Here is a 13,021-nt window from a genome sequence, read left to right as displayed (position 1 = left end):
CTTAGACACTGTACATGAACCACAGACAGGCAAAAACGATAAATTGATATTCCCTTAATTTAGTCCAAAACTTCAGTGCACATAAAATTACCATGCATCTCTGCTAGGCCAAATGTAGATGCAGCACAGGGTACCGAAGCAGATGTGGCTCTTTGAGACAATTTGCACAAGGAACCCCGTCACACAACACAGACCCTTGATCTACCCGAGGCAGAACCGAAGGGAGGTGGTCTCACTACAAAACCATTTAAACGGGATGCAGCCAGGGTTCACCGAGTATGTTTTCCTTTGCTCTCCTGGTTGACATTTTCCTGGATTTACTCCTCCAGTGACACATAAGGCTCGAGAATCAGTTGTGTCCACTCACCTTAGGATAATGCTGATGCAAGTTGTGCGTTTACACAAGAGGCAGGAGGCCAAATGACGCACAACTGCATCTTATAAATTTCCGTGGGGGTGAAGTAAACAAAACAAAGAACTTTGCATAAACAAAAACATGGTTTTAAAAAAAAAAAAGCTGGAAAACTGGAACTGAAGGTTTGTGGGAGACACATTAGACATCAGGGTTGTTTTAGGACACAGTTGTTCCCAAAGTAAGAATGTAGCATAGCCATCTTACCATGAATTATAAAATTTTCCAGTTATATCGATACGATTATTTTGTATTATGAATACTTGCAAGAACTGATTGAGCTCCACTTGTTCCCATATTAAGAAATTACAGTATTAAATATACAGCTACTCATGTAATATACTGGTGTATACAGTGGTATGTGACAAGTTAACTGTCCTTCAAGACTCATGTGCCTGCATCTAGATCACTGGCTGCTGGTGTAACGCACTTTTTAAGTTTCCTTACATGTATGTCACTTTGGAGAAAATTGTCTGCTACACAAATAAATATAGAAACAAAGAATATGTCCAAAAGTCATGCAGTATTATTTACGGTATACTTAGATTTGTTATTACCTGTGGCAGTAACAGTTTCACCAATGAAATACGACAGTAGGGTGCTCAATATCATTTCAGAAATTACATAGTAGAATGATGCTCCTTTTGCTTCATTTCCGTTCAGCCATATTTGTGATAAATGAAGCAATCCCTCATTAGAGATGTACCTGAAATTTTCTTTCAACTGCTGTTCTCATACTGTTGTCGTTTCTCAGTGTAAACCATGAGACCATCTTCAGTATTTCTTTCCATGGCAAGAAAAGGAACCTCAGTTTGCTCAGATTTTTTGCTTTTCTTATGCTACTTCATCTGCAATCAAAGCAAGCTGACAAACTGAGTGGCATGGGGCCTGTAGGCGCCCATTACAATTTAACCCTCAATCTTGCTCTCAGCCCATTCAGCTTTTTTCCCCCTCTTTACATGGCAAAGGCAGTAATTTGTATACAATAAATGGACAAATACTGTGCTGATAATCAGGATAAAATGGCTAAGTGAGAAAATGTTTTTCAGAAATTCACAGCTAGTGCATGAGATGAGAAATTACTTTAGCTTGGAACCCTAATCCTTTACCTGTTCACCTGCCGCATGCTTTAAGCAAAAAAATTTCTCACATGAACACTTTTAAGTGTTCATTTTATTATGTCTAGTTTAAAAAGTACATATGCATAATTACAAAGTTAACAGTGGTGTAATTAAGTTTGTCATTCAGGACAGACTTTTGCATTGAACAGTTTCCTTGTGCCCCCTGGTGGGATGAAGTTGCATTTATTTACCATTCATAACCAGTTGTCCTGTAAATTGTAATTCTGACCCAGGGCCTGTCATGGATTTTCATCTGGCACTAGGCTAGGAAAGGTACACAATTCCATTGCAGGACACACAATTATTCACTCTACAGGATGGCTCAGCAGCTGCTGTTGTGGCCTTAACACTTAAGAATGTTTGGTTCAAATATAAGCCAAACTCCACTGTGTACATTCACACATACTTCAATTTTCTCCCAAATGTCCTCCGAGTATACTGGGTTCCTCTCAGAATTCACACATGTGAATTGAGGGGAATTGGCAACTTACACCAAGGATGTTGTTATGTGGGTGAAAGTGCTGTGTGTGCGCATTGGCATAAACTCACAGTCCAGGATTTTACATTGCCTCATTACACATTCTTCTGTGGAACAGGTCCTGCTGTGACAACATAGAAGCTTGTCAACGTTTAATTCTCAATTTACAACATTTCCTAAACGCATAGCTCCCATCCAGCAAATTCCCATCAAGTACAGTAAAAGGTGGTGAGGATTTTGAAAGGCAATAAGGCAAAAAGTGTTTTTACAGTAAACCCAGAATGTCTTTCCTGTTGTCTGTATTAAGACAGAAAGGACAGATTCATAGAAGCAGCAAACTATTTTTCTTCCATTACAGGCAAAGTTGTCCTTTCACCTCTAAGCTTCTTTCAGTTTTTATACCATTAGCCTATATCATTAATTCTTTAATATTAGCATCCTACAGTTTCACTCCCCCTTCCCTCGCGCTTTAGGGTACATCCAGGGATTTAAAGCTGTCACCAGTAGCCCAAGATCAGTTGGAAATAGAACCTCCATTCTGTCCAGGAGTTTTACATTTTAAATAAAACAGCATAATCAAAAGGTGCATGTTCTAAATTATGTATTAAAAGCATTGACATAATTAAGCCTATTTTTATACAATATTCAACCATTTGGTGTTAATCTCAACATCTGAATTCACCAGAAAAGTAAGAAAACTTAAGATTGTCCAGCTCATGACTACAAGTATAAGCTCATTTCACCTCTACAGTGAGGAAATTGAACAAGTTTAACCCTGAAAACAGTTACTAACCCAGTATACCAAGACTAGTGTGCTGTAGCTGAGGTATAAAACATGGCTAGTTGTGGTATAGCAGCAGCAACCAGAGTAGGACTATGCACCAGACAGTCTTTTTCATGGGGGGAATCAGGCTATCTGACAGCCAAAGCTGTGGACCAAGCTCCTACACAGCACAAACCAAACGAATACTTCTCTACCTATAAGAAACAATACCAAGACTAGCCAACACAGTAGCAGGTCCAACCTTGCGCTGAAGCTCCCATCACAACTCCCTCGACCGGATCGCTGCTAAATATTATACCGTTTTTGCCTTTTTTACTGTGTTTATTTGTATCTGTTTGTATTTTTAGTTTCTCCTCAGACTGATTATGTTGTGACACAATTCAGTCTTGATGCTACTTAAAAAAAATAAAAAGTTAAATAACTGAAAATAAAAATGTATCATCTCTATACACCATTATTCAGTGCTTAATCATCTAATTAATGCGCAATGTACAACGGTCTTTATTTTGCTCGCACTATAAGCCTTATATAAACTGTAGTCTCCATGGCAACAGACGCTTCTTCTCTAAGGTGCTGTTAAAATCACCAAGACTCAGGAACGCAGAACACGAGCTGTACACACAGCAGAGGCCAGTTGAATTAAGGCATTAGGTGCATTTTACTGACATCTATCGGCTCAACAGGTAAATACAGGTCACGCTCGTTCATCAAATTATAGACATTATAGAAACGTGAATAAAATGTGCAAATTTTGCAAAAAAAAAAAAAAAAAAAAAAAAATCCATCTATTAAAAAATTGGCAGCTAGACAGTTTGTCAAGAGAGGACCAAGTAAATTTTACTCGCTCCCCAACACCGCACAAGGTTTTACACCACTGATTTGTAGCAATCTACAAAGACCAGTGTAAGTAGTAAAAATGTAAAAAGTAATCTGTTTTATTATCTCTTTTTGTTATAAAGACTATAGGAACATTCACTACATTATAATATTAAGAATTAAAAGAAATTAGCCTTTATAAACATGACACATATTAAATGTGCTTTTAAAGGCTAAAGCATATACATAATCTTTACAAAAAGATTTAAAACGTAAATGTAAGCAAAAGTCTGCAATTCTAAGTAGCGGCATCAGCATTACCACTATTATGATACGAAAGAAATATTTGAAACAATTGTTTCAGTAAAATACCCGGTATCCAGCATAAGGTGTTGGTTAAACAATAATACAGCACTGAAAAGCCACAGTCATGTCAATCAGCAGACCAGTTGCAGAGGCAACAGAACTAAACATTTTAATAAACTAGTGAAGTCGTGGCCTTACCTACTTTTACTATTATGTGATAGATAAAATACAATATATTAATTTAGAAATGCTGTACTTAATCACTTGAGACAACTGGATGTGGATAAATAAGGAAGAGAATTAAAGGAATGTCTTTGTGACTTAATTATGTCTTGTCAAAGTCCATCCAAAAATGTAATAATTTACCAAATTAAACACAGAATATATATTGCAGAATGACAATTTATACTAATAAAGCAAATTATTCAGTTTTATGGCTGTCATTTAAAACAGTATTATAAAAAGAAAAATATAAACCATTGATTGAAGCAATTTATCATATTTTTTCAGATCCACACAAAATGTCAAAAATGAAGAGTCATGTTCTACATTTGTCCTACGCAAGGAACAAACACATAAAAACCCCAACAAAGTTATTACAAATGTTAAAAAGGTTTGTCAAAGTTCTGACGAGTCCTTAACTTAAGCTACGATTTTCAATTTCAGGTAATGATTATCATCATGGTCATGCCCTGCTTGTCTTTTCTGTCAGAGTGTCTGTCGTCCAAAAACTCTTTAAAAATACAACGTAACACCATACTGACAGATATTACAGTTATGCTGACAGAATACTTTGGTAATTTTTATACATGCAATAATAGTAATAATTTTCAGCAGTAAAAGCTACCCGTGTGGCTCCGCTATGTCTGCAAGCGAAGAGCGAAAAGTGACCGACGGCGAAGCCGAAGCGCGCGCTCTGGACTCTTCTCCACAGTGAAGCGTCAGTTTGAAACTTGTCCGTAGAGATGCACGCGCGACGTCCCATTGGTTCTCCGGCGTGATCCGGGTACCGGGGCTGCAGCCACTTTATTAGCCTAAAGGTACCAATATGGCGGAGGTAAGAAGGAAAATAGGGAAGAAGCATCAAATTTTAAATGGGGGATTTTAAACGTCTCGGCCGTTGCGGTCCGGTCTGGTTCGCGCGATCGTGTTCAGTAAGCTTTGTTTTTTGTGGTACGTGGGCTTCGTTGGCAAAATCGGTAGGAGTATGCATGTAAAAAAGGTTTTGAACGCGGAGCGGCATCCTGCGGGACTAGGCCGCTCCGTGTCGGTATGAAACAGCCCGTGAGAGCGCTTTGCGAGCGGAGCGGTGGTGAAAACACGACTAGCTAGCTAACCGGCTGTGGAAAAACGCGCACATTTTCGTGTTTTGGCTTACAGCATCACAGGTCCCCCCGAATACATAATTCGGAAGACAGTTTTCGCGCAGTGGAGTGTTTTCGAGTGAGTTGGCGAAGATGGCTGTGTTTTGTGGCTCGTTCGTTGGAGAGCGGAGCGCGGTGACAGTCAGTCAGAGCGACTAGTAGTAGCTGCGAACCCCGCTGGAACGGGCACTTTCCACTTACTCATGTAGAAACGCGATGTAAGTGGGCGGAATGGCTAGTTTGATGGGTCGTCGTCGAGGAACGGTTGTAAAAACACGGGTGGTGATGTAGCGGGAAAGCGGAGCGCTGGTTATTATTTATTTCCCTGTCGGGCGCCGGTGATGGACTGACAGTCGTGTGTTGGTGTCACACAGTCACAGTGTTCGTGTTGAACCGCCGCAGTGTTGTGACAGCATTGCCTCTGTGTCAATGATACGATCACGTTCTTGCTTTATTCTGACGTCTCCGATTCATTTCCCTTTTTTTTCTAGGCTTCCTTTGGAAGTTCAAGCCCAGGTGAGTTACTTTACATTATTCATTTAGTAGATGCTTTTCCTCTAAAGCGACGTATACCGCATAGAAAATACAATGAATGTGCGCATTACATTATGATTAGCGGGAAGAGACGTAGATGCGTGATTTTTAAGTGCAGTTAGTTTGCAGTGAGTTTTCCCTCCAAATCGTGCTGTTAACCCACCCCTTTCCTCCTCCCAAAAAAAAAAAAATCTTGTTTTTATTTGATGGTTTAAACACTTTATGTCCGTGAAGGAGGAACAGTTATGGTCACTCCTTTGCCGTGATTCTTGGGCTGCAGTTTACTGATATGTATGTTTTTATGGAGTGTGTGTCTGCTAAGCTTCGCTTCCCTACTCCATCAGGGTCTTTGTCTTCAGAAGACCATGACTTCGACCCTACGGCCGAGATGCTGGTCCATGAGTTCGACGACGAACGAACACTAGAGGAAGAGGAGCTGCAAGAAGGGGACCGCAACTTCCGAGCTGAGCTTGCGGACCTGGAGAAGGTAGCACACCCTTCGAAGTTAACCTTCCCCCCCCACAAAATTACTTTTTTATTCACATAGTCAATGTTTTATAAAATTCAAAACTATGTCCTTAATAAATTCACCTTTGTAATGGTAGTCTGGGCAGAGATACAGTAAGTTATACAATGAATGTTGCGTTTTCTGAAATGAGGAAAATGTGAATACGACCAAAGGGAATGAAGTGAAAAACTCTGCTTTAAAAATATATATTTCACTGGTAAGGAATGGACAGTATTGTAACCATGGTAAGGTTTTATAATCTTTTCTAGATGACTGTGTGACCTTTTCCTCAGTAAGACTTTTCCTCCCTCATCCCTTTCATTGTAAGGGATATGTTGGTGGGTGAATGAAATTGCTTACATACGGCAAATGTGTCATGCTGTTTTTCCAAATACCATTTTGCCCGGTGTGTTACCAGGAGGGAAACATGCCGCTGGAGGAGCTGCTGGCCATATATCGCTACGAGGCATCAGCTGCGGGCTCCAGTATGGACAGCTCTTCTGGCGAACTGACCGATGAGCTGCCGGATATGACATTAGACAAGGTAACTGCTGGAAAGCGGAAACTGTGGTTGTGCTTATGCCATTTGGATTTTTCCATCACATGGTTTAAAACTGAATATTTGCCACTTTTTCCTATGAAAACTGAAGTATTTTGCCATATTTGTATATACTCAAAATTGACGTATGTGTAATTGCTGGAATAATTCACGTAACAGGTATCATAAACTCAGACGGGTAAAAATCCCTCCAGTGAATCAATGCAGATCTAAATTAATGGATATAGTTATTGTATTAGATTTTTTTTGTTTATGCTTTTGTCCATGGCAAAAACCATTAAACTGCAGGAAACTGTAATTTAACACTGTAGTTTGCAAATGGGGTGCAATGGATCATAATCCTTTACGGTTTCTCATTATATTGTTTCAAGCATTCCATATAACTTGTTTCCATAGCTGTTTTTACCGTGTAGTTATTACAATGTTCATTTTAGTTTATTCATGTTTTACTTTGCATATTTTTATATCATCTGCTTAAGTCACTTGTTCTTGTGATGTTGAACAGGAGGAGATTGCAAAGGACCTCTTGTCAGGGGACTATGAAGAAGAGACTCAGTCCTCAGCTGATGATTTGACCCCATCTGTAACTTCTCATGAGGCCACAGACTTTTTCCCAAGGAGCCTTAGATGTAAGTACTTTCAAAGTTTAAACTCAAAAATGTTTTGTCTTCACTGATTCAGTGTGCTCCGTACATTAATATAATATGTAATAGCATAATCCAGTAAGACCGTTGAATCATTCTTGATGTGCATCACTGTGCACCGCTGCCGATTTTAAATCAGTTTGCTTCGGAACTTGTTTTATTTGTCTTTGGGATTTGCATTACATCACATCCCCATCTCATGTTTGCAATATCTGATCCAACAAAATTTTTAGGATTTCCAGAAAACTTAAGAAGCTTAAAACAGCTTATGAAGGTCATCTTCCACAAGATAGTACTTTCAGTACTGTTTTTTTTTTTCCAGCTAACACTGTTTATGATGGTGACAAAGAGTCAGAAGGAGAGGAGGATGGTGTAAGTCCAGAAGACTCCAAGAAGGTACGTTTGGAACACTTTAAAATTATTTTTAATCTATTGGAAAAAATTTAAATATTTTTATCTATTGCAAAAATATTCAATTTTTTTTGCCCTTTGCAGGAGATAATGGTAGGATCTCAATACCAGGCGGAAGTTCCTTCACGCCTATGCAGCTATGCTGAAGGCGAGAGAGGTGAGTTTGGGGATACTGTGCAGTGCAGTTATTGGTTAGTTATTGGTCTCAGACATGATGTTGAAGCTTCCATGAAACTGAGATGAGCACGTTTTGATGTCATTGTGTTGTAGCGTATGAGGATGAGGACCAGTTGTTGTGGAGTCCAGGGGTGTTGCCGGAGAGTAAAGTGCGGGACTTCTTACGTGAAGCTGGGTTTCGGGTCACAGATGGAAAGACTGGCATTGGGGAGGGAAGTCATGTTCGAGACAATGAGCAGGTAGGAAGTCAGGCTGGTTGTGCATGTTTATTTCTGTAAACTGCATTATTATATTAGAGACTGATAGACCACTCCTTTTAACTATAAAGGTATATAGGATTTTGTTTCCTCACATTGGCGATTTGAAAAGGTCCATTTTCAGGAATCCAAACAGTCTTTGAAGAATAAATAACCTTGTGTAAGTTTCTTAAACTGAACTGTGTTAACTGCTTCCTTTGCATCAATTTCTCAGGCATTGTATGAGCTTCTAAAATGTGATTACAACATCCATGAAGCACTTAAAAGGCACCGTAGCAATGCAAAATCCTCAAAGGGTGAGTGATTGACTTGGAGTCATTGCCTGTAATACCATTTTGAAGTAGGGAAAACTAAAGGGTCCAATTTCTTCTCATTGTAGAAGACGGGCTACCATGGTCTGAAGAAGAATGCAGAAACTTTGAGCATGCTCTTCAGATATATGACAAAAACTTTCACCTCATACAGAAACACAAGGTAAGGATTGCAATGCATTTGCATCTGCTAGAATAGAACATAGCCCAACCTCTGAGAAAAGAGTCACAATTTTAACATAGTATCCATGGTAGTTATGTAGATGTGACAAAAGGCTGATTAAAAAGTATCTTAGTATATAACAGCTATGGGGTTTTTTTGTGTATTTATGGCTTATCTTTCTTTTGTGCTTTTAAGGTTAAAACAAGGACAGTGGCTGAATGTGTAGCTTTCTACTATATATGGAAAAAGTCTGAGCGCTTTGACTACTTTGTACAGCAGACCAGATTTGGGAAGAAAAAATACAGCAGCTATCCGGGAGTAACGTAAGTGGTTATGTTATGAACCTTGATACGTGAGAAATGGTGTCAAATAAATGGTTATAGTAATCACTCATTGCTCTGCATTAAATTTGTGTATTGTGTCTTAGAATAATGAATGTATTTAAGAATGTTAAACAAAAATTTCTGGGAAATAGAACTGTTTAGAGAAATTTGCGAGTACTCATAACAAATTGATCTTTGCAGTCTGAGCTTCATTTAGTTAGATTTAAAGATGGTGCTGCAGACCTCACTGCATTGTCAGCTGATAGGTTTTTAAACAATGCTTGGTAGTTGCGTTCAGTTGAATTCATAGGCTGACAGGCTTGAAGGAATTGATTAGGAATGATTATAGGTTGCAGCAGTTGGAGCTGTGTGCAGGGGATCCTGCTGTGGAATACGCACCCATTCTCACTGAAATAAGGCTCACCACACTGATGCAGAACTTGCCTGTAAGATGGTTAGACTTGCCTGTCATATTGCTCCTCCTGCTGAAGGCTACTTAGTGGTAGTAGCAGCTGCTTGAGGGTCCATTATTTGTTATGTTCACCCTATAAGGGACCTGATGGACCGGCTGGTAGACGAGGCGGAAGGATTGGCCGTAGCCAGCTCACCCTCGGTGTGCTCCAGCGGGGGCCGGATGGAACCACCTACCGAACAGCAGCTAAGCCTCCTCAATTCCATCACCGCCAGTGACCTCACAGGTGAGGGGAAGTTAGGGGCCTTGGTGTGGGTCAGACTGAGGGTGACTCACTGTATGGAGCTAGTCAAGGAACAGCTACATGGTCTTCCTGTTTATCCATCTTTTGGTAATATGAATAGAGTTGCAATGTGGTTAACTTGTTCCCTTTGACTCAGAGTCACTGGTATTAGGGGTATTTTGAATCAAACCAAGGAGAAGTGTATTTAATGTAGTGGGACAGCTGGTAGCATAATGGTTAGAACTGCTGCCTTAAGACTCAAAGGTCGCAAGTTGAATTCCCACCTTCAGCTGTAGTGCCCTTGAGCAAGGTATTTACCCTAAATTGCTCCAGTAAAATAACCAGCTGTATAAATTGATACATTGTTAAGCAACTTAACAATTATGTAAGTCACTTTTGAGAAAAGCATTAGCTAAATGAATAAAGATGAATTTAAAGTCTCCAGGAGTTTGACATATCTTGTTGCCAGTTTTAACTTTAAGAGATGTGTAATACACCTTGAAGTTCAGGTGTTACTGTGTTTTGACTTAGATTTTACTGTACTTCTTACAGCACCCACAATCTGTAATTTAGATTTATTTTGAATGGTTTGTGGGGCACGGCAACATGTCAGTTAGGAAATTTCTGTTAGTTCCTATATAATGTGTAAGTTCTACTACAATAAATGTCACAAGAGATTCTGTCAAATCTATCTATAAAATGGTTTTGGTATTGTAGTTAAACCATCCATTGATGTGACCTGAGTTTGGTGAGGCTTGTTGGAAATGTAATGCACAACAGATCAAAACTCTTTACTGAAAATGGGTCACATCTATACTTTATGTTCATATTGCAAATCCATTCAAAATAAATTTGTCTAAACAGTAATCCAAAACGAAATGTAAACGATTCTACTCCTTGTGGTATCTATAATCGTTTCAAAAGGAGTCTCTTACTGATGGTACTGACTAACCTTTTCTGCTCAACAGCACTGACCAATAGCGTGGCCACAGTGTGCAACCCAGCAGATGGGGGCTGCCTGGACTCCTTCGGTTTCCCTCAGTTGGAGAACCTTCACCGCGGGGCCCTGAGCCATACAGAGTCTCTTGGCTTCAGCACCAATGGGGATGGCGAGTGCCTGAACGTGCTGGATGCGGGCTTTTACCACTCGGAGCTGGGCCCACTTGCTGTGTGTGGCAAGGACTGTGAGCGGCCTGCCAAAAGGCTCAAGATGGGCATTCCCGAGCCTCTCGTCGGTGAAGTGTCCGTGAGCGAGCTAGGTGTCGGCTTCGAGGGCCGGACACACCGCATAACCAGTGCCAAGATGGCCGTGTCCGTTACAGACTTTGGAAGCCTGTCATCTAGTGAGCCGAACGGCTTTATCAGCCCACATTCGTTGCACTCGCAACCCGCGGCCTTGCAGTCCGAGTGAGGGCCACCTCCTGTTTGATGGACCCGCCGTCAAATGTGTACATATTCTCATTCACTGGAATTTTTTTTATTATATAAATACAGTATATATAAATATATTTGTTTTTGTTTTTCCTTTTTTTTTTTACTATGACATCAGTGATGTCTTTTATCGTATATAGAACTAAAATCTTGATTTCTCAAGAGTTGATATAGCCATTTTTTTTCCAGTCCTCAGTTTGGAAGTACCATATGTCTGTGTCCATATGCTGTGGGACCTGAATGCAGGGTTGTGCATGTATGTCGTTTTCCTGGTTCCTACAAGCCTTTAAGAGCCCAACTGTTGCCCGTTGAATCAATGGCTACCCACAATGACTGCCAGAAACAGTTTTTTTATATACTTTTCTTTTCCTTTGGTACTTTGGAATATCAGTATTTACCGGTACCAAGAAGGGCCAGGCCCACAGTAAAGTAGCGATTTTGTTTAAAGGGTCCAGGTTTCCCCCTTGTAACCAGTGCACACATTAGTGCAAAGATTTTTGTGCACATAGTGGTGCAAATTGAGGAGCACTTCAGTTTCTAGGTCAAATTTTATTTTAGCTCTTTATTTTTCCCCCAAAGTTTATGTGAGTTACACTGGGGGATTAAAAAAACTAGTGTCCAAAGGATTTGATTCATTCTGTCCCCCCCATGCCTCTGCACAGTGGATGTTGACTTCACCGCCACACGCTGTTTTGAAGTTGGCTAGAAGTTGGACATTTTTGATATTTTCTACATAAGTATTTTTTTCCAAGTTCAAAGAAGAGTTGTGGTAGTTGCTCTGTTGCTCGTTTTAACTATATATCCCTAAAAGAAGTCAATGTCTGGGCACAGCGCAGTCTTTTGAAGTATTTCTTGGAAAAATAACTCCACGAACTATGGTCCCTTGGAGGACTTAAGTGCAGTTTGTCATGCACACAGTGCTCCAGTGAACCAACAAAAGTGATAGCACGCATTTTTATTGCCATCATCACAATGTATTTTTTGTCGCAGGGGTCGAATAATCTTGAAGTGTTTTGTTGGCCATCCTGACATGGACATGTTGCGCAAGTGGTAGATTGAGGCAAATCACCTGTAGGCCCGTAAAACCATGAGTGAGTTATCATTGCCGAAACCTGTCAGTGCCACTACTCACCTCTCAGACTTGCACATGGTACAGAAGGTACATAGATGAAGTAGGCTCAGTGGTTCGCGTTTCGGTTAGTCAGACGTTTCAGATAGCCCTGGTGGGTGTGTGGCTCCCAGGAAAGGCAAACCACAAAATTAGCAGACTGTAACTTGTTCAGCAAAATGAATATTTTCAATATATTTATTGCTACTTTGTCATGGTATTTCTGTTCATTTTCTTGATAGTTAAAACTTGTCTTAAAAACGTTTTCCCCCAAAAGTTTTGTTTTTTGAAAATGTGTGGTTTGTAGTTGGTCAGGAGGTTGATATTTATTTATTGCAGAGAGTATTACGGACTGCACCGGGGTCATTGCAGCTTTAGTGTTCTACGTACTTTTTACTGCTTTTTTTTTTCTCTAGCAAATGTACAGTAAAACAACTTTGCTTAAAAAAAAATTGGCATTGGCACATTTAAATTCTGTTTGTGATGTACAAGTATAGTTACTTTCACTGACTTTAGTACTGTTTCTGTAAGTTGATCAGTGCATGTACATCCTTAGTTTAGGAAGCTTGTTACGGTGAATAGTTGGAGTCATGTGGAGAAATAGATTTGACATGAAGTA

General features: G+C 39.9%; 1 protein-coding gene across 1 annotated transcript; it reads left to right on the top strand.

Moving 5' to 3' along the window:
* Positions 1-4,838: 4,838 nt before the first annotated feature.
* Positions 4,839-11,325, top strand: mier3b (mesoderm induction early response 1, family member 3 b). Its single transcript, XM_018759051.2, has 13 exons — positions 4,839-4,974; positions 5,773-5,797; positions 6,160-6,302; positions 6,742-6,867; positions 7,388-7,511; positions 7,849-7,922; positions 8,022-8,094; positions 8,208-8,353; positions 8,586-8,667; positions 8,751-8,845; positions 9,041-9,168; positions 9,721-9,866; positions 10,832-11,325. The coding sequence occupies exons 1-13, from the start codon at positions 4,966-4,968 to the stop codon at positions 11,272-11,274; spliced, it is 1,614 nt and encodes a 537-aa protein (XP_018614567.1). The 5' UTR covers positions 4,839-4,965; the 3' UTR covers positions 11,275-11,325.
* Positions 11,326-13,021: the final 1,696 nt, after the last annotated feature.

The sequence above is a fragment of the Scleropages formosus genome, chromosome 17 (assembly GCF_900964775.1).
Source record: "Scleropages formosus chromosome 17, fSclFor1.1, whole genome shotgun sequence".
Taxonomy (NCBI): Eukaryota; Metazoa; Chordata; class Actinopteri; order Osteoglossiformes; family Osteoglossidae; genus Scleropages; species Scleropages formosus.
The sequence above is the reverse complement of the archived record's forward strand: the minus strand, read 5'-3'. Positions and strand labels throughout refer to the sequence as shown.

What these genes read in the sequence shown, in the direction of transcription:
- mier3b (XM_018759051.2), top strand. An exon ending in ATGTTCGAGACAATGAGCAG is followed by an intron (nt 8,354 to 8,585) that starts GTAGGAAGTCAG and finishes TCAATTTCTCAG; the next exon opens with GCATTGTATGAGCTTCTAAA. An exon ending in CAATGCAAAATCCTCAAAGG is followed by an intron (nt 8,668 to 8,750) that starts GTGAGTGATTGA and finishes TTCTCATTGTAG; the next exon opens with AAGACGGGCTACCATGGTCT.